Raw genomic sequence first — 18,411 nt, forward strand, 5'->3', positions numbered from 1 at the left:
TTGCAGGAAGAACATTCAGTTGTGTTGTTCCTCTCTTCTTCTCACTGGTTTAATGGGGATGTAAATTAGAAACAAACTTGTCTAATAGACCAATGGTGCCCTCTATGACACAAAACAAATTTTTAATTTAATTGTTGGGTGTAACAATATGGCAACCTTCCAGAGTTAGTCCTTACAGATGCATAAGTCAGTTGCCAGGCTTCGTCTGCTTCATTGGTTTCAAAGACAACCATCGGATATACACATATTGATATAGCTATTTTCGTACTTTCAGTTGTTCGAAAAGTTGCAGAATGCATTTACATTTGTAATGACGTCTGCTGCGCTGTCCTAGACTCAGCTTGGTGGTTTCAGCGGTTCTAATTGGAGGAAGAATTCAACAGAATATGGTCATGTTTTGTGCATAAGCCAGTGGCGTGGCGTCAGCTTTGTTCTTGTATACCACATACGGCTACCTGCAACAGCTGAAGAAGAACCACCTTCGCATCGGTAAGATTTCTCTAAAACATGCACCAGTATTTGTCTCATCTTGGTCATAAAAGCAGCCGTCATACAGCCAGATATAGTTCTCTCTCTATATATATAACCTATCCCCTATATCTCCTGCCGGAATTCTATAGGTTTCACTGTATTTACAGTAACCGCTCCTACGGCGTTCCTGGCAATGCTGAAAACACTGCCGCGAGAAAATGAGGAGCCTGAATCTGCACGCAGCTCTCATATTCCTGACGCTGGTATCAAGCGAGTTAACCAAAGGTAAGGTGACTTATTACAACCCAGTGTGGATACGCATTGTAATTGCTCTGATGCATGTGACTGAAGATAGTGCACAGTATTCTGTTGTAGCTTTAAGCTGGTATTTGATTAAAGCCAAAGTGGTTGACAAACAGGGCATGTGTTCCGTAGCGTAATCCAATGGCAGCAAAACTTGAAGGCAGCGTGTTAGGTCCCTATCTATAACGACTAATTACACTGAATTAATTTTTATATGATACGTACCCGCCAATGTGAGTGGAGGTGTGACAGGAATGGTGGTTTGCTAGGAACCGTAGTCCGTTCCCCCTTACTTTTGTACAATTGACATTCGTCTTATATATTTACCCCAATACCCGGATCAAGCCTAACCTGTACTAATCATATGGGACACCGGGCTTCCATACCTAGGACTACCTTTCTCTGTCACTCTACCCTTGCCCTTTGGAAAATTTGCTACTGGTACAATTGACTTTTATTAAACCTGCAAATTACTCTGTAATGGGTGACTTACTTGGTTGTTATCATTATGTTATTTTGATGTCCCTTTGATGACAGTGAAATAGAGAGAGGATGTGTGTGTGTGTGTGTGTGTGTGTGTGTGTGTGTGTGTGTGTGTGTGTGTAAGAGAGAGAACAAACTCATGTGTATAGAAAACGCAGATGTCTTAACCATGGTTTAACTTCAATGCCACAGGTCATATACCTGACTAAGTGGTTGTGCTTTTAACAATTAAAGTAATAAGATCTATGTATGCGATTCAGTTTAATTATGCATTGCGTTGCCTGCAACATATGGCAAACGGCTGTTTCTGTAGATCCGACATGTGATATGAAAATTTAATGTTTGTCTCAAAATGTATAACTTGGAAGATATTTGAAGGCATCCTTTCATTGTACAGCATTGTAAGGAGGTTAAATGAAAGCAAATGGTCTTTTATCTTGATAGAAAGTAATTAACTGGGATTATTTTGTTAGAAAAGGCCAGTTGGCTTGCAATCAATGTGTTTCAAATATGTAAAATGTTAAATTATCAAAATTGGAAGTCCTTCATCACAGTCAGTGGGAGAGCTAGGATTCTGTTCAGGGTGTGTGTGTGCAGTGGCGGATTTAGAGGGGGGAAAACCGAAAGTGGGGTCAGGGAAACCAAATGGGACTGTTCGCCCTGTAAAATACTATTTATTTTCAGCGGACCCCGAACGCCAACTGGTGGGGGGGGGGGGGGGGGCTTCGCATCCACGGACCCCCCTTCAAGTAATCCTGGATCTGCCCCTGTGTGGGGGGGGGGCAGTAAAGATGAAATGAGATTCCCTCCATTCGTTCTGCAGGCAAGGACATTTTGCACTAGGCTATATATGAACAGGACTGTAAAAATGGGTGTCAGCGGAAAAGAAAAGAATTGGCCATGGGTATCTTGGAGATTAAGGAATGTATATGGTACACTTTACACCCTTCACACCCCACACCCCACCTCTTCACACCCCACACCCCACGTACCTTTCTCGCCTCCTATGATCCGCCATTGTAGAGGCACATGTACAAAGCATGTAAACATATATTATCAAACAGTAGATGGTTTTGTAGGGTCAAAGCATCATTAAGACGAAGGCGGTGTTTGCTGCGTTTGGATAGTACAAAGAAAACACGTTTGATGATACCTACATGTATCTTCATGCATAATCCGACCTGTCACCTCTTTGTCTTTCTTTAATCCCCCTCCTTTCACTTTCATATCTCTCTCTCTCTCTCTCTCTCTCTCTCTCTCTCTCTCTGCCATCTCCCAATTCTCTGAACGAGACAGCTTGTTTGGCACAATACCTATACCTAATTTCACGTCCAGCTACGCACATCACTCACTCGGATTCCAATTACCAAACTCGCTGAACCGTGATTTAGATCAAAGACCGTGGGTTCACACGGGCTTTCTTTAAGATCGAATTTCATTTCAACCATTTTACTAAACGAGGCACATTTATCATTGCAATTAGGCTTGGGAATTAGTCCTAGGTACGGAAGTCCGGGATCCCATACAAAAAACACAGGTTAGAGTTTGCAGGGAGCAGTAAATGGGACTATGTCACCTTTGCAAACTTAATAAAATTGTACTTTCTGTAACAACGGATTTATTCCTGAATCTCTTCTTTTAGCCGCATTCAAAGCAATATTGGTTGTTTGCACTTTAACAAAATTGCTTAATTGCAGTGCAGACGGCGACGACAGTGTATATCAAATCAGGCTTTCTCCATTGAGCCACGTGTGAACACACCCCTTCATGTTAAGCACAGATTGATGATTCAGCGCTTGAGAATCAGCAATATTATCGATTGCTATCTCTTTGCAACGATTTACTTTTGTGATTCCGCTCAGCGCGGTCTTTCCATTCAGTACCACTTCCTTCGCAACGACGGCGGCACAAATCAATATATATGTATACAAGTACATATGCCAATTTTGTTTAAGTGTGTTTTATCTCCTTTCTTGTATAAATCTACATTGATTTTCGTTTTGATTTTCCATGTGTACCGTGCTCCATTAATATAATGTACTATGAAATGTTTATTGTATGTATCTTAATTATCTTGTAGTTTCTACAGCTTAATTAAAATTAACTTGTTTATAATGATGATATTTATTCTTGAAATAAAACTGGATTGCACATGCACATAAAAGACTGACAGACACGGAGACTAATTGATAGACAGAGAAACAACCATTTACCTAAAATTGGCCAAAGATCCCGTTCACGTTCGCCATTGCCCGTAAACTCTATTTTTATCGATCCCTACGTAATTGGTCATCGTGTACACCGTTATAGGAGGGATGCATTAAACAGACTAAATTACCAATTAGAATGGAGTCCCGAAGCGGATTAAAATAACACGGCATAATTAAGTAACGGATGCACTCGTCGGTATATAGATGCATTATCTTGTATGGGGAGTGAAAGCGCCATGATGGAACACAAGAACTTGATAATCAAATTGTCTGCATACTGTTTCAGAACGTTCTAGTTGAATTTTATCTATAACATGCGTTTCCCTTATGGTAAAAACAGCAGTGCACTCCTCATGCAGGAAAATAAGAACTTTGGTGCATAGGGCAAGGCTCACAAAAGCTAAGGTAATTTTTTTCTGGGCGCTAACTGTGTGGATTGGCTGAAACCGCCCCTGCTGCATGGAACTGTGACTCTGAATACTCCATCTGGATCTCGCATGTGTTTCCCTAGTGTTAAAAACAGCAGGAATCTTTTTCTAACGACCGCTGTATCTTTTAAGGGCGTTATAATATTGTTCTTTCATGGGAAATGGTTACACGATAATGCGTCAGGCAATCGAAGTACCGTATCCAGGGGGTTGCAATATGTCCATAGGGACATTCATATCGAACTTTTAACTCCCTGTTCCCACTTTAAAGGGTATTCATTGCCATAAGCTCGCGCACCTCTAGTATTTTCCGTAACCCAGTTCATACTAGAAACAGGAAATAACATAAACAATCCATTTATTTATTTATTTATTTATTTATTTATTTATTTATTTATTTATTTATTTTTTTATTTTATTTTATTTTATTTTATTTTATTTTATTTTATTTTTTCGCTTGTACCAGTTGCAGTAAAATATGATCTTTAAGATAAGTTTGTAGGATCGAAAACATATTAACTGCAAACGCCTTACTGCTGTCTGTGATTATTGAACAAAACTATATTAAATTATGTCATAATATGGCATATGTTATTGTGTCATAACGTTACAATATTTCATTAGATCATGACATTGCGATATCACATAACGCCATAATAATAAGATAAGTCATCAAGTCATAAAATTACGATATTACATTAATTCATACATCAGAACATTGTGGTATCTCATAACTTCATAATAACACGATATCATATTAAGTCATAACATTACGATATCACATAACGTGCAAAGCAATGGGATATTGGAATAATTCATGTAAGGTCAAGATCTGTTTTATTTCCAGTGTCAGCAATCCGCTGTTACGATTGCAGCGACTCTAATCCACACTGCAGGGACCCGTTCCCGCATAAAAAGGACTACAGTGTCTTAACGAGGGACTGCGCTCACGGATGCATTAAACAAACACGACACGAAAAAAGTGAGTGAATAAAGAAACGTGTTGAAGTCTTACCACGACTGACTTTAAAGCGAAAGTTGGGCTTTAACTTGAGCACAATATTTTGCTCTACGTTAATTCAATTAGAACTCTGTGCCTGTATCACAAAAGAACGTCAGTTTGGATGCAGGTTTTGTCTTTTAAGTAGAAAATGATGGAAGTTTTGACTATATTTGCAGTAAACTAATGAAAAGGAGTAGCCATTGGTCTAAAAATGATCATTGTACTGATGATTTTGCTGCCAAAAGTAACAATAACCGGTTTTGGCATGTCAGCAATATGTAAGGTGAACTGTTATTCTCACAATTAATGTAGTCGGCTATCTAAATTCGACTGTCTACTCCAAGGCGTAATTAAATTTAACGCAACTTTTTAGGAGTGAATTGGGGAGGCAAATTGAAAGGCATCTTTTGTAGGTGGGAGCGTTGGGATATCAGATTCTTTCCAAACTAAAATCGATCTTTTTAATTATCACAAAGATGCATGGACTTAGTGACAAATCTCATGGCTTGTATTTTATTATTGGACAACCCTTGAAACAAGTGTCTTCAGCCTTGGTTTTGTAGGATAATCAATACATCGGAGGCCAAACCGCGCCTGATTCGTGATATACATGTACTGAAAGGCACACTGCACTTACTGGGGTCGGCAAAAGAATGAAATGATACAATATCTAGTCGTTTATAGTCCTTCTTGCGTAATTTTTAAATTGACTTAAGGTGTTAACGAGAGGAGCGCGGTTCATCAATAGGATAATGTGTTCATTGGTGTTTTGCACGCTCTGCTGTGATGCGCATTGCAATGGGTATAACTAAATGGTAAAGGAAAAAGGAAGATAGTTTAATCCATATTAATTTTTGGCACATGGTTCACAAAACGACTTGGAGTTTAAGGGTTTTGCGATTTTGCGATTAATTACGTTTTATAACAAATTGGTCCACAATGAACGTAGTTGCATGGGCTAAAATGACAGTAGAGGATAATGAACGATGTCACTTCAGGCACGATAATTTGATCTCTTATATAAACCCGTCCATGAAAAATTGGTGAATGGGAAACTAATTTCTAATTTTATAAATAATTTTATGTTACTTTTAGCAACACAACATATCGAGCGAGGCTGCGCAGACGAAGATAGAGACCAATGCTTTTGGGACGAACCGAAGTCAGGAGAAAACCTTCACGTGTGTTATTGCACAACGACCCTGTGCAACACTGGAACGAGGCCAAGGTCAAGGTCGACATATAGCCTTGTTTGGACAGCAGCTTCTATTCTGGTTGCAGGATTTTTTATATAAACAGTCGCTAGTATTGCCCGAATATATTTTTCAAACGTATGCTTAAAAAATATCTGAGCATGTTCAAAGTTTTTAACTCTTTGGTTAATAATATAAGTAAATCGACAATGACTCTTGTATTGTAATGACAAATACACGTATTTCAATACGATTTTTCACAGGATTGCTTTGAAATAAATATCGTAGGATTCCAAAGATAGATCATCGGTGTATCTCACTGTCAAGAAATTACTATTTAAGCAGTTCGAAGGTGACTTCCATAGAAACTTTCAAAATAAAATATTGATCTTAAAATATGCATTTGCACACAGGTTATCGAAAAAGTAGAAACCTGAAAATGAATTATAATGCTATTTCGGTTCTGAACATTACAGTCTTTGTTCACATCAAGGAAACGATTTTTATCATGGTGCGTGTCCTTGATTTCTTTCCACAGAGTAAAAACGAGAATTTTCCTTCTTATCACCCTTTAAAAATGGACAATCTATCCGTTTGTAAGTAATGTAGGCTTACTTCCCATTTTCATCGTCATTAGTGAAATTCACCAGTTTCTATCTGCTTTACGAGACCCGATGAGTAGAACCTTGAAAAACAAGCATATGGATAGTAATTCTGTGAACGGTTTTTGATTATGATAAACTTTAGTGATTATTGAAATAGTGTTGTAATTTCCAGACAAAATGTTAAATGTTATTTTCTTTTTTCCAATATAAAGTTTTAACGCTCATTGTAGGCCCTTTCATCTGTGACGTTCTGAGATTGGGGGCGCTTTCTTCTAGCGTCATGATCAAAGTTTGTTCTCCCAGGTGTTCGGGATTCGTCCCACTTCTAGTGTCATGATCAAAGTTTGTTCTCCCAGGTGTTCGGGATTCGTTCCACTTCTAGCGTCATGATCAAAGTTTGTTCTCCCAGGTGTTCGGGATTCGTTCCTTTTCTAGTGTCATGATCAAAGTTTGTTCTCCCAGGTGTTCGGGATTCGTCCCACTTCTAGTGTTATGATCAAAGTTTGCTCTCCCAGGTGTTCGGGATTCGTTCCTTTTCTAGTGTCATGATCAAAGTTTGTTCTCCCAGGTGTTCGGGATTCGTCCCACTTCTAGTGTTATGATCAAAGTTTGCTCTCCCAGGTGTTCGGGATTCGTTCCACTTCTAGTGTTATGATCAAAGTTTGTTCTCCCAGGTGTTCGGGATTCGTTCCACTTCTAGCGTCATGATCAAAGTTTGTTCTCCCAGGTGTTCGGGATTCGTTCCTTTTCCAGTGTCATGATCATAGTTTGTTCTCCCAGGTGTTCGGGATTCGTTCCTTTTCTAGTGTCATGATCAAAGTTTGTTCTCCCAGGTGTTCGGGATTCGTCCCACTCTCACGGATGATAAGTTTTATCTGCCGCATGCTGAGGTAACCTAAACAAAGTACGAGTAGGGCAAACTGATACTAACAGTTTGCCCCCAACACTAGCCACGAAATATATCGCACGTTTTCAACCAAACCCATATACCGTAAAAAAAAAAGAAAGAAAGAAAGAAAGAAAAGAAGGCAATGTTTGGAGTTGTGCTGCGGTATCTCCGCCTTGTTTGGAATGGGGACCGTACTCAGCAGTTAAATCGAGTCTCACTTGGTCCATTTGAAATACATGTGAACTTGGTCCATCTGTCCAGTGACTAGTACTTACAAACTCGGTATCGAGGTGGTCTGAAAGCGTACAGTGGCTCACAAAAACAATTTTCAAAACATTTTTGTTTTACAAAATATCAGCTATTCATTTCATCCACGTACATGTACAAATTTACCGGCTTGCTTAAGCGTGTCCATACAATAGCAACCAATAAAGATAAAACGGTTAACATGGAATTTTAGTACACTTTCCGCAATTTACATACAGTACACACATACTTTGAATGAGTAGCAAAATACGATAAATAAGTGACGTGCCTGTAGTCATCAAAAGACGTTGACATTCATAATAAACTATAAATAATTACTCAGATTATTTACAATTAAATTTACGTTATTCTATCCTTGAACTAAAAACATTTACAAACGGAACAGACTTTTTGGATCACTCTGTAAGTACGGTGTATAAGGCAGGGTGAGAATACGGCAGTCACCACACAAGCAAAATGGTTTCGACGGTCGTGTTGTCAGTGCTTCTATGTGTGTTTGCTGTAGGACTCAATGCAGGTAACTGAACGACGTTGTTAACATTTGATTAATGGTGGCGTTGATTTTAACTTTCATTAATGTATTACTGCAGGAATGATTTCCATATTTTTAAGCCAAGATTAGCGAGTAAAGAAGAAAAGTCGTATCGTTTTGTTTTAATTTTATCCATTTTATTTATTTATTTATTTATTATTATTATTATTATTATTATTATTATTATTATTATTATTATTATTATTATTTTTACATTTTATTATCTCGAGAAAATTTTCTATGTTAAAAGTCACTTATTCGGTCTGGTTCTATTGAATACATTTTTGTTCCATCTTCATTTCCTGTTTTAAGCACCCCCAGGAGGACCCAAGCTCCCTTCAGAAGACTGGATGGAAGTAGCAGGAATCTATGGAGGTGAAAATAGTTCTATGTCTTATTAGTATTATTATTATTATTATTATTATTATTATTATTATTGATATATTCTTATTTATATCGAGTTCTTTCACTCTGTTATCATTTAAGATTGTCAGTAGATGGAAATCTAGGCTAAAACAGAAGCACAGTTAGTTAGTTATTGCCTATATTCTTTTCTTTCTTTTTTTATTTTATTTTATTTCTTTTTTTTTTACAATAAAAGCCAATCATCATAACTTAGAAGAACAGAGTAAGTGGCAGTGCAGAAGTAGCAGGAGTAATATAATGTAATTTAAATACATTGTCGTTCTTATCTAATTTTTTATATTCATTTATTCAGATAACATCGACGGAGATATCGTGGAGACCAAGGTAAGCATTGATGACGATTTTTTTTTATTTTGTAATGTTGTAAACTTTACAGTGCTTTTTGGTGCTGTTTGCCTTTTGCTTTAACTATGTTATATGCAAAAGGTTGCCCCTCTTAGATTACATGCATAAAAGGATCGAGTTTAAAAAAAACAGTATTACGAGCGAATCGAAACAAAACCAGATAATTTATAAAATTCGCTTTTCCTTCACACCAAAGTAAAAATATCCTTTTCTGCTGCTTTATTTTCATACAAGTCTATACATATACACCCTTCAGTCTCGCTTAAGGTCTTCGGGAAAACGCCGGGTGCGTTATCTGCTTCGTGACTCAGGCAGAGCTAAGGCCAGTATCTTACAAGATAAAATTAGAAACGGTCATGATTCGTGTGTCCCATATCCAGTTTATACGTTCTGGGTTTCAGTCTACTTCCCTTTAGCTTCCGGGGGTGGGTGGCACAGAGATTATGTTGCCTCGATTTTCAAGGCAAATATTTAACAGAAGACGAGGGCAGTTTTACTATGCTGTTTAGGGCACAGTGATGAGAAAACTAGTATTTTTTTTCGGTGTAGCCCCATTTCACTCGTTGAGATTTTTTTTTCTTTTTTTTTTTTTTTTTTTTTTTTTGAGGCTGGAGGGGGGATGAAGGGAGAAAAGGGGCACCTCTGAAGCTATGATAGGGGTAGATGTCTTTTATTGCTGGATTCGCCCATCAAACTTCACAACTCAGCATCTATACGTACGAGTTATTCTGTATTAAAATACATGTATAACGTACACGTAGAGGTAATGTTTTATTTTGATAAGGAACTTCAAAAAGTTAAAACTTTTGACAATTCTTGATGAAATAATCGCTTATGTTATAGAATGTATAAAATATTATATTTAAGTACAACGTAGATGTCATGTCATATTTTGATTAAAAAAATGTTGACTTTTGGCAATCAGTGATAAAATCATTGGTAATGTAATGAAGGATATTATATTTTGCAATAAAATACAACGTTAATGTTATGTTATATTTCAACTAGAAAAGCACTCCAAGAGCGCAGACCTCCGCCAAGGCAGCAATTTTCGATTATTATTGATTATTGAGTGATTATTGATCCAGATCACCACCAATCATCTGTTCCTTGACCCACTTCTGACAGTTCCTGAAAATTTCATCAAAATCGGTCCTTAACTTTTTTAGTTATGTTGATGACAGACAAACAAACAAACAAACAAACAGGGGTGAAAACATAACCTCTTTGGCGGAGGTAATAAAAAAATTCAGAAAGTTTAAACTTTTGGAATTTGATGATAAATTATTGGTGATGTTATTTGTTTCAGAATACAAGATATTCTATTACCAAAACCTGGCCAGGTGGGGTTGTTCCATACGTCATTGACCCAACTATACGTAAGTGAATCATGCTGGCGGGTTTGCATACGTCATTGATATAAGTCATGAACACAAAGTGATATTCATAGATTTTCCAAATGTGTTTTTGCGTTATCTTGCACACATAAATGAAAACATGGTGGGATACTGATTTATGGTATACACTCAAAGCTACATAAAAAAGTAAGTTTTGTAGGGGGTAAAAACAAGTGACACGATTCAGTTAATAAAAATATGACACGGTAATGAAAAAATGCTCAATATACAATTTGCTTTAAGAGTGATAAACATTTGATATAACTAGTTATAAAAAAAAAGAATGGAAATAAAACACCACTTTGTTATGAGCACATTTGGTTTGTGCGTGTACAAAGTCAATATTTTTACCTGGATTACATTATCCCATCCAGAATCTGAGGGCAGACAGAGGATAGGTAATGCGGTGAAACATTACAAGGAGAAAAGCTGCATCCAATGGATACCGAGAACCAACCAGAGAGATTACGTTCTCTTTACAGCTGCGGGCAAAGGGTTAGTAGGTCTACCAGTAGATAGAGTCAGGTTGACAGGAAGGAAAAGACAAGTGTTTGGGTTTTTTTAAGATTCTAGATTTTTAGTAATGAGGAACAGAACTGGCGGTTTTCAGTCAAGGAGGTTAACATTTAGAAAATTGGAAAACGTTTTATCGTTTTATCTTTGGGATAAAGTAACACTTGATGAAATTTCAAAAATAATTAACTCATACTGTATTGCTTTAACGTTTGAAGTAGATAATTTATATTTTTTAATTTTTTATCGTATTTGATTTCTTGGGCCATTAATTTTTTGGAACACAGGTGCAACAGCCCTATTGGTAAGGTCGGTGGTATGCAGAAGATTAACTTAGAGTTCGCCTGCACGCGCTACGACGACGCCGCCGTCATCCACGAGATGATGCACAGTTTGGGATTCGGTCACGAGCAAAATCGTCCCGACAGAGAGAACTTCGTGAGAATCAACACCCAGAATATTGGAAGTAAGCATAGTTTGCTTCAGAGAACGTTGAAGTTCTGGAAAAGTAGAGTAAAAAGGGGATGGGTTTGATTTCCTCACTTCTAATAAAGTATTGTATATACGTACGGTGTATTATGCATGATGATATCGTATAACGACACATCCCTTTATTTTCATTCGTTATAATTTTTTCATTTTTCATTCAAGCGATCAATCCAAAATAATTTTTGAAACGATACGAAGTGTTGTTTTCTTAAGACTCGACATTATATACAGTATATGATACGACAGTGTTATTATTGGCTCAGATTTAAAATTCCTTCATCTCTTACGTTATTTAAGGTCGGACTAAGAAAGATCGTGTTTGTGTATATGCACCATCTTTAGAATGAAAATTGCTATGTTTTGCAACGAATTCATCTTAAATTAAAGTAGTCCAAACTTAAGGTCTGGCAGTTAAAAACAACTTCCGATACTGCATCCCTCTGTGGAACCGACCCTTAATTGGCTGGTGACTTGTTATTTCAAGGGCCTTAAGCCAGGAGATACATGTAGCGCGGTTTTACCATACCAACTTTAATTTTTTTCAACCACGCAAGTCTTAAGCGTATGTAGTAGAAAAGATGACTTCCCCACTTCCTTTTTTATTCCTTTTTCTGAATGGTAACACCTAACAGTCACTCACACGGGAAAGGTGTGCTTCAGTGAATTTTTTTTCTTTCTTCAGAGTTCGCTACTGCCTTCAAGAAAACAAGCACTGGTCTCACTCAGCTGACCCCATACGACTACACCAGTGTCATGCACTACGGCGCCAAATCCTTCAGTGCCAATGGAAAAGAGACAATCTCAACTCTCACCGGCGAAGCCATTCGGCCATCTAAGGTGTTGAGCGAAATGGATATATTTGAACTGTCTTTGAGATACAACTGCCAGCCGAAGCACAGTAAATACATGCATTTCCATTGTCGGTTTTAAGGCAATTTTAATGAAGTGTTTTAAAATAAGAAAGGAATTTAAGGCCTTTGGACTTGGCCTATCCAAGAGTTCTTTTGGCGCAGCAAAGGCAATATTAGATTATCCAAGAGAGTAATCGATGTTTGCCTAATTGCTCCTATGAGGTTTGGCTTTGGGAACACATGCACGCACCAATACAGCGATAGTGTACGGTTCTTTACGCTCTAGGCCAAAGAAACAAGCGCCAATAGGAAAAGGGGTGTTTTTGTTCACTTCCCTAGTAATTCTTTCTTATTCTTTTTCATTTCAAAAACAGTTGTAAAACCTTAACAATAAATTACAAGACGGAGACTTCTACATATTTCTATTTCAGATATGCAAGCCAAAGTGGCATGCGAAGGCAATTCTCTCAGTATTTCGTGCGGGACTGGCCGTATCTCTGTCGTTGGCTCCGTCTATGGACGAATTGACAAAAACACCTGTACTAACAGCGTCTTTACAACCGTCAGCAACTGCGCATCCACAACGGCGCCGGCCAAGGTCAAGGCCACGTGTGACGGGAAGAGCTCGTGTCAATTACGTGCCACGACCTCGACCTTCGGATCTGACCCTTGCCCCGGAACACACAAATATCTGAACGTTGTGTACAAGTGCATTGGCGGCAGCGGAACTGGGACCGGTCTGTAACGAATTATCTTTTCAACTATAAACAGTTATCAATATTGTGCATGTGTCTACGTTTAGTTTTTTGCTGTTATGTAATTGGGAATCTTTTTCAGAACTATCCTGAAAAAAATTGAAAAAAATTTTTTTTGTGGCATTTACAATTTTCTAGGTTACCCAGTATATTAAACTTATTGTTTGTTTGTTTGCTTATTTACCCATTTATCCTGAAAAAAATTGAAAAAATAAAAAAAAAAATATTTTGTGGCATTCACAATTTACTCACCCTGAGCTTCAGAGATAACTTGACACTAACCTCTTCACTATAGCCTATCTTCATCGTGTCAAGTTACCTCTGACGAAAATAGTTTGACCTAGTTTATATAAGCCAATCGAATCCATGTTTCAAAATTTTTCACCAAAGTTTGGTGAAAACGCTGATTGGTTGACCGTCAATCGGCAATCCTCGGCTGATTCCGCAAGCTCCATACTAACAACATAGTTATTGTCGAGTGCGGAGACATCCGAGTAGTTCCGAGTGCATAACCGTACACAAAGAAAGCATGGAGTATATCGGAATTGAAACCAGAGCAGTTTGATGCCCTGCATAATTATCTACTGAGGGATGATGTATTTTGCGTGCTGCCCACAGGTTACGGCAAGTCCCTGATATTCAGCCTTATCTTTGATTGGTCCGGATTTGAACAAAGCGCGCTTTGACTCGTTCGCGTTCATTGGCTAGATCGTTCAATGAGTTATTGAGTGCGGGCTTTAAATTTGATTGGCGGGCGGCGGAGGCAATCGAATGTGGTCAGAGGTAACTTGACACGATGAAGATAGGCTACAGTGAAGAGGTTAGTGTCAAGTTATCTCTGAAGCTCAGGGTGAATTTACTAGGGTACCCAGTAAATTAAACTTATTGTTTGTTTGTTTGTTTGTTTGCTTATCAACCCATTTATTTATTGTCTCACAGGCACCGGGACAGGCACCGGAACAGGCACAGGAACGGGCACGGGGAATTGCGCTTCCATGACGAGGTACCCCAACTCCTTTTACGTCGGTGGAGATGACATAAAGAGTATGACAGGCGTCACAGAGCAGCAGTGTGAAAGCGCATGCGCATCAAACAGCAAATGTCCTGCCGCGTCTTATAGGGCCTCATCACGCACGTGCTGGCTGCACGCCACCCTCCGCAAGAAAGGCTCCCTTAGTGGTTGGACCGCCTTTGAGAAGCCTGCTCAATGCGCTACCATAACAACTGGTATGACGTCCCTATTCATTTTGTGAAAAGTAAAAACATGTAATGACTGAGTAAATTCAATTACTTGCCTATATGCAGCTCTATACTTTTTTTATTTACCAAAGTGTTATATCTTTTTGATAACAGGTGTTTGTAGAAAAATAATGTTAGTTGTAATGATAACAGTAATTAATTGTTGATTTATTCCCTGCGGCTTACTTGAAGGTCGATCCTTTGTTGGTACAGACCCCTATGATTTAAAGCACCCATGTGCTCTGTACGGAAGCGCAGAACTTGAAATTCACACAAGTTAAACATCTTTACTATTGCTATGCCTCATAAACCACCATATAGATGTGAGAGAAAGAGACCAACAGCAGGCTCAACCATTATCACTGAACAATGCCCGTACGAGAACTGTGCGATGCCATCTACGATAATGCTACGGCCTACGGGCTTACGATTTTCTCAAAAAAATTTTGCTTCACAAAATCTAAAAGACTACCGCCGGCCCCCGCGCAGGTGCCGCAAGAAAAGGGATTAGCGGGCAGGCATCGCATGGAAAATGTTATCTAGGCTAAGTTCCGCTAAAAGCATGTCAGTTTATTTAATCGTAAAATAACTCGACATTAGCCATTCTTTTAAGTAGAGGCCAAATGCCTTTTTGGCGTTAAGGCTAAAATACAAAAAGGGGATCTAAAAGGGCGTCTTAAAGACCAAAAATTGTGTTCGCTTTGACCGATAAGCTGCATTTGTCCCACCCAAGAAATACTGTTTTGTAACAGAAAAGATGTATTTCAAAAATATTTCAGAGCAGTGCTCAGCTTTGTTTAAGTCGACTGCTGTGGATTTAACTTGAAATCTACACCCAATCTAGGGGCTGTTTTAGCAATTTTGTGATGCCGGGTGTAACGTGGCATGATAGAGTCCGCTTCCCATTCATTTGTACAGGTAAGCCTCGCCCTAGATTTTGACCCACTTAGGCCAGGCTAACCCTGACCATAACAACCATAACAACCATAACAATAACATAACAACCATAACAACTAAATGGAAGGCGGACTTTCTGTTACACGGATCGTCAGTTTCTTTACACCGGCCCCATGCCTGTCATTCTTTCTTTCCAGCTGTTGTCACCAAACCCCCATGTGTCATGAACACGATAGCCGGACAATTTGTCATCGGAGGTAAGTCAGTTCAGGGACCTAGATACATTTTTTTTGACATGTAGATCATTGGTGAGGTTAATTGCCACCATTACTGGTCGAATACGTAAAGGCTTGATTCATAAATAGTCTACAATTTTTAGTCGGTCTAAAGAAATGTTGCTATGGATCTTACCGTGCTAAGTTGGTTTCACAAATAATATAAAAAGTTGTTCATTGTGTTTTACGCGCGTTTTTTTAAATATTGCCCTAAGAGCAAACTGCGCTGTCCTTGGTGACAAGTGGTCTTTTGGGATGTAATTTTCCGTGGGTCAGTTATTCGAAAAACGATATGCGAAAGACGACGTCTTATCTCCAAATTCAGCTTCATTTCTGGTTCGAATGTGATCCAGATTCGGATTTCCAGTTTTATGTGTGTCTAGGTCGACAATTTTTAAAGAAAGTGATCAAAGTTTTCTTGGAATGCCTACAAAAATTTTTCATCAAAAAGAATTTTGATATGGTTTTATACACATCTGTTTTCTAAAATCAACATAATATCAATGTTTCAGGCGAGGATATTCGCGCATTTAATGCTAAAAGTGCTAGCGCCTGCTCCGACGCCTGCTTGAACGAACCGAAATGTCCTATGGCAACTTACAAGGCTAGCAGCAAGGTATTTACTCCATTTATTTATTTATTTGTTTGTTTGTTTGTTTGTTTTATGCTCTTCTTTTTTTATGTAGGCTATTTTTTGTTTGTTGATTTATTATTTATTTGTAGATTTTAATGGACCAAAGGTGTACGTTTGAAATAGACCCTATGATTTAACTGTGGAACATTTTCTGCTACTTATAATAGTGGCGATATTTGTAGCGCTAGGTTCAGAAACAACTGTCAGATCGTTCGAATACTGAAACATAAACCACTTACCGTTTAATTAGCTTTCATATAAGTCGAAAAATAAAAGTAATCTGAAATTTGGGTAATTAACGTATTTAATGTGTAAAAATTAACCCGGGTGTATGAAATATGGGTATGCGCGTGCGTGATTGCCTGAGTTTGTACCCGGTGGTGCCAACGGGTGGCAGCATTCCACCCATTTGGACACAGTTGTCACCAGTTGGAAAGCAGTGAGTGGCCTGATATTCAGGAAATATACACCATTCACTTTCATTTATTTATTTGTTTATTTCCAGACTTGCTGGCTCCATGCTACCTCCAGAAGGAAGGGAACGGCCTCGGGGTGGACCGTGTTTGAGAAGGGCGCCAACTGCTAAACTTCTTTCCACGTCGGCGCAGTTCCTTCCAAATTTTAGATGGTGCTGATTTTCTCAGCTGAAGGGTTTGGAAATGGGGAAAGCGCTTCCATTTTTAAATGGCAGTCATTTTGTTGAAATATGCGTTCTTTGTATCACTTTGTTGATAGGCCTGTACACATACACTGAATAATAAATTAATTGACAAAACATTTCCCTGGTCTCGATGGCGACCTATAACATTAATTTGAAAAGTATGTAGATAATGTCAGTAAGTCTGTTTGGTCTTCTGTCCAGTACTCGTTAACTAATCTGGACAACCCCAGTGACAAAAACTTAAACAAAAATCCATTAAACTACTGCGGGGGTACAGTTATTAAATCTCGGCTCCATTGGGACGACACATGGGGAGGCGTGTGAGAGGCGGAGATACTATTAAAAGATTAGGCGGTTTTTCTTTCATGTACGTCCGCCATATTTAGTTCCAGGATTTGTAAAGCCATGGCTCAACTCTTTGTGAATGCGATCTATTTCAGTATCCCTCATTTCTGTTCACGTAGAAAATTAAAGGCACACAAAAAGCGTTGTCCAGATCGTCGGGGTTGTAGCGGCCTACTGCAAGTAAAATGATTTTCTATTTCACTAAATCATTAAGATAGAATATATCATTAAACTGTTAGCAGAATCACGACCTTCACACTCGTCTTTTTTGTATTATAAGATTAATAAGGATTGAAAAGTTTTCAAATTTATGTTTTTTATTACAGCACTGGTTTTGTTAGGCGAGGGTGTAGTCTGTTCAAAAGTTCGTTAAACATTGCTGGTTCTATTTGGGAATGTTCAACATCGCTTTGAAAGTTAAAACGATCCACGTGACACAGGCGAGTCGTATCTAATTTTCAGAGTTCTAATTTTCAGAGGGTCTCTCTCGTAATTTCACTCGTCGGTGATTCTTGAATATTTGACTGTAAAAATCCGAATTTTAGTAATAGAAAACGGGTATATAGGCCCTAAGTAAGTGATTTCCACAAAGGCTTTGGATAGAGTTTACAATGGGTACAATGGGAAAGTATTGTGTACCTTTAAGCGGTTTTGAAACATTTACGTCGAAGATTCACCTTTCTAATTGTAGAAAAACATACACCTCACTGTTCACCTGAGCTTGTGTGATTGCAGTCTAACACCCCATTTCCATAGATTAGATCGACCTACTTTAGATCGACCTAACTCCCTGGGGGTTCACGCTAAATAGCTGTCAGCCGGGCGGACACGAAAGTTAATTACCCCCTTACAGCTTGTAGTAGGCGGGACGGACATTTAAGTCGGATTATCTGAAAGTAATCTAGTGAGACTCCCCGCGGGGATAGATCGATCTAAAATCTATGGGAATAGAGCCTAAGACGCTTTAAAAGCTTGTCAAACCTGGCGGTACGGTTTTCTGTTTTCAGTGTAACTGGTCGTACCATGTTAATTACCCTACGGTGTGTGTGTGTGTGTGTGTGTGTGTGGGTGTGTGGGTGAGGTAATAAGTACTACCTTTCACAAAGCTCCTGAATATCTGTCACAATTAATCTGGTTTCCATGCCGTGCCGAGAGCGGATCCAAAGCTCAGTTTAGGTGCTAATATACGGATTACTAAAA

The 18,411-nt window shown here is 38.5% G+C and overlaps 2 protein-coding genes across 2 annotated transcripts; both read left to right on the top strand.

Annotated features, from left to right (window-relative positions):
* Positions 1–219: 219 nt before the first annotated feature.
* On the top strand, positions 220–6,429 carry LOC106168363 (UPAR/Ly6 domain-containing protein qvr). The gene is made up of 4 exons (XM_086997747.1): positions 220–489; positions 639–756; positions 4,743–4,877; positions 5,994–6,429. The coding sequence occupies exons 2-4, from the start codon at positions 690–692 to the stop codon at positions 6,191–6,193; spliced, it is 402 nt and encodes a 133-aa protein (XP_086853873.1). The 5' UTR covers positions 220–489; positions 639–689; the 3' UTR covers positions 6,194–6,429.
* Positions 6,430–8,221: 1,792 nt separating this feature from the next.
* On the top strand, positions 8,222–16,982 carry LOC106167093 (uncharacterized). The gene is made up of 12 exons (XM_013545798.2): positions 8,222–8,369; positions 8,697–8,759; positions 9,103–9,134; positions 10,465–10,534; positions 10,927–11,047; positions 11,353–11,531; positions 12,237–12,452; positions 12,837–13,142; positions 14,100–14,387; positions 15,494–15,553; positions 16,084–16,187; positions 16,711–16,982. Exons 1-12 carry the CDS (start codon positions 8,309–8,311, stop codon positions 16,789–16,791), a joined length of 1,581 nt encoding a protein of 526 aa, XP_013401252.2. The 5' UTR covers positions 8,222–8,308; the 3' UTR covers positions 16,792–16,982.
* Positions 16,983–18,411: the final 1,429 nt, after the last annotated feature.

This window comes from Lingula anatina, chromosome 10, assembly GCF_051362555.1.
Source record: "Lingula anatina isolate TDL-2025a chromosome 10, LinAna3.0, whole genome shotgun sequence".
In the NCBI taxonomy this organism is placed as follows: Eukaryota; Metazoa; Brachiopoda; class Lingulata; order Lingulida; family Lingulidae; genus Lingula; species Lingula anatina.

What these genes read in the sequence shown, in the direction of transcription:
- LOC106167093 (XM_013545798.2), top strand. Translation starts at nt 8,309, where the DNA reads ATGGTTTCGACGGTCGTGTTGTCAGTGCTTCTATGTGTGTTTGCTGTA. An exon ending in GAGATATCGTGGAGACCAAG is followed by an intron (nt 9,135 to 10,464) that starts GTAAGCATTGAT and finishes TATTTGTTTCAG; the next exon opens with AATACAAGATATTCTATTAC. An exon ending in CTTACAAGGCTAGCAGCAAG is followed by an intron (nt 16,188 to 16,710) that starts GTATTTACTCCA and finishes GTTTATTTCCAG; the next exon opens with ACTTGCTGGCTCCATGCTAC.
- LOC106168363 (XM_086997747.1), top strand. Translation starts at nt 690, where the DNA reads ATGAGGAGCCTGAATCTGCACGCAGCTCTCATATTCCTGACGCTGGTA. An exon ending in ATCAAGCGAGTTAACCAAAG is followed by an intron (nt 757 to 4,742) that starts GTAAGGTGACTT and finishes TTTTATTTCCAG; the next exon opens with TGTCAGCAATCCGCTGTTAC. An exon ending in ACAAACACGACACGAAAAAA is followed by an intron (nt 4,878 to 5,993) that starts GTGAGTGAATAA and finishes TGTTACTTTTAG; the next exon opens with CAACACAACATATCGAGCGA.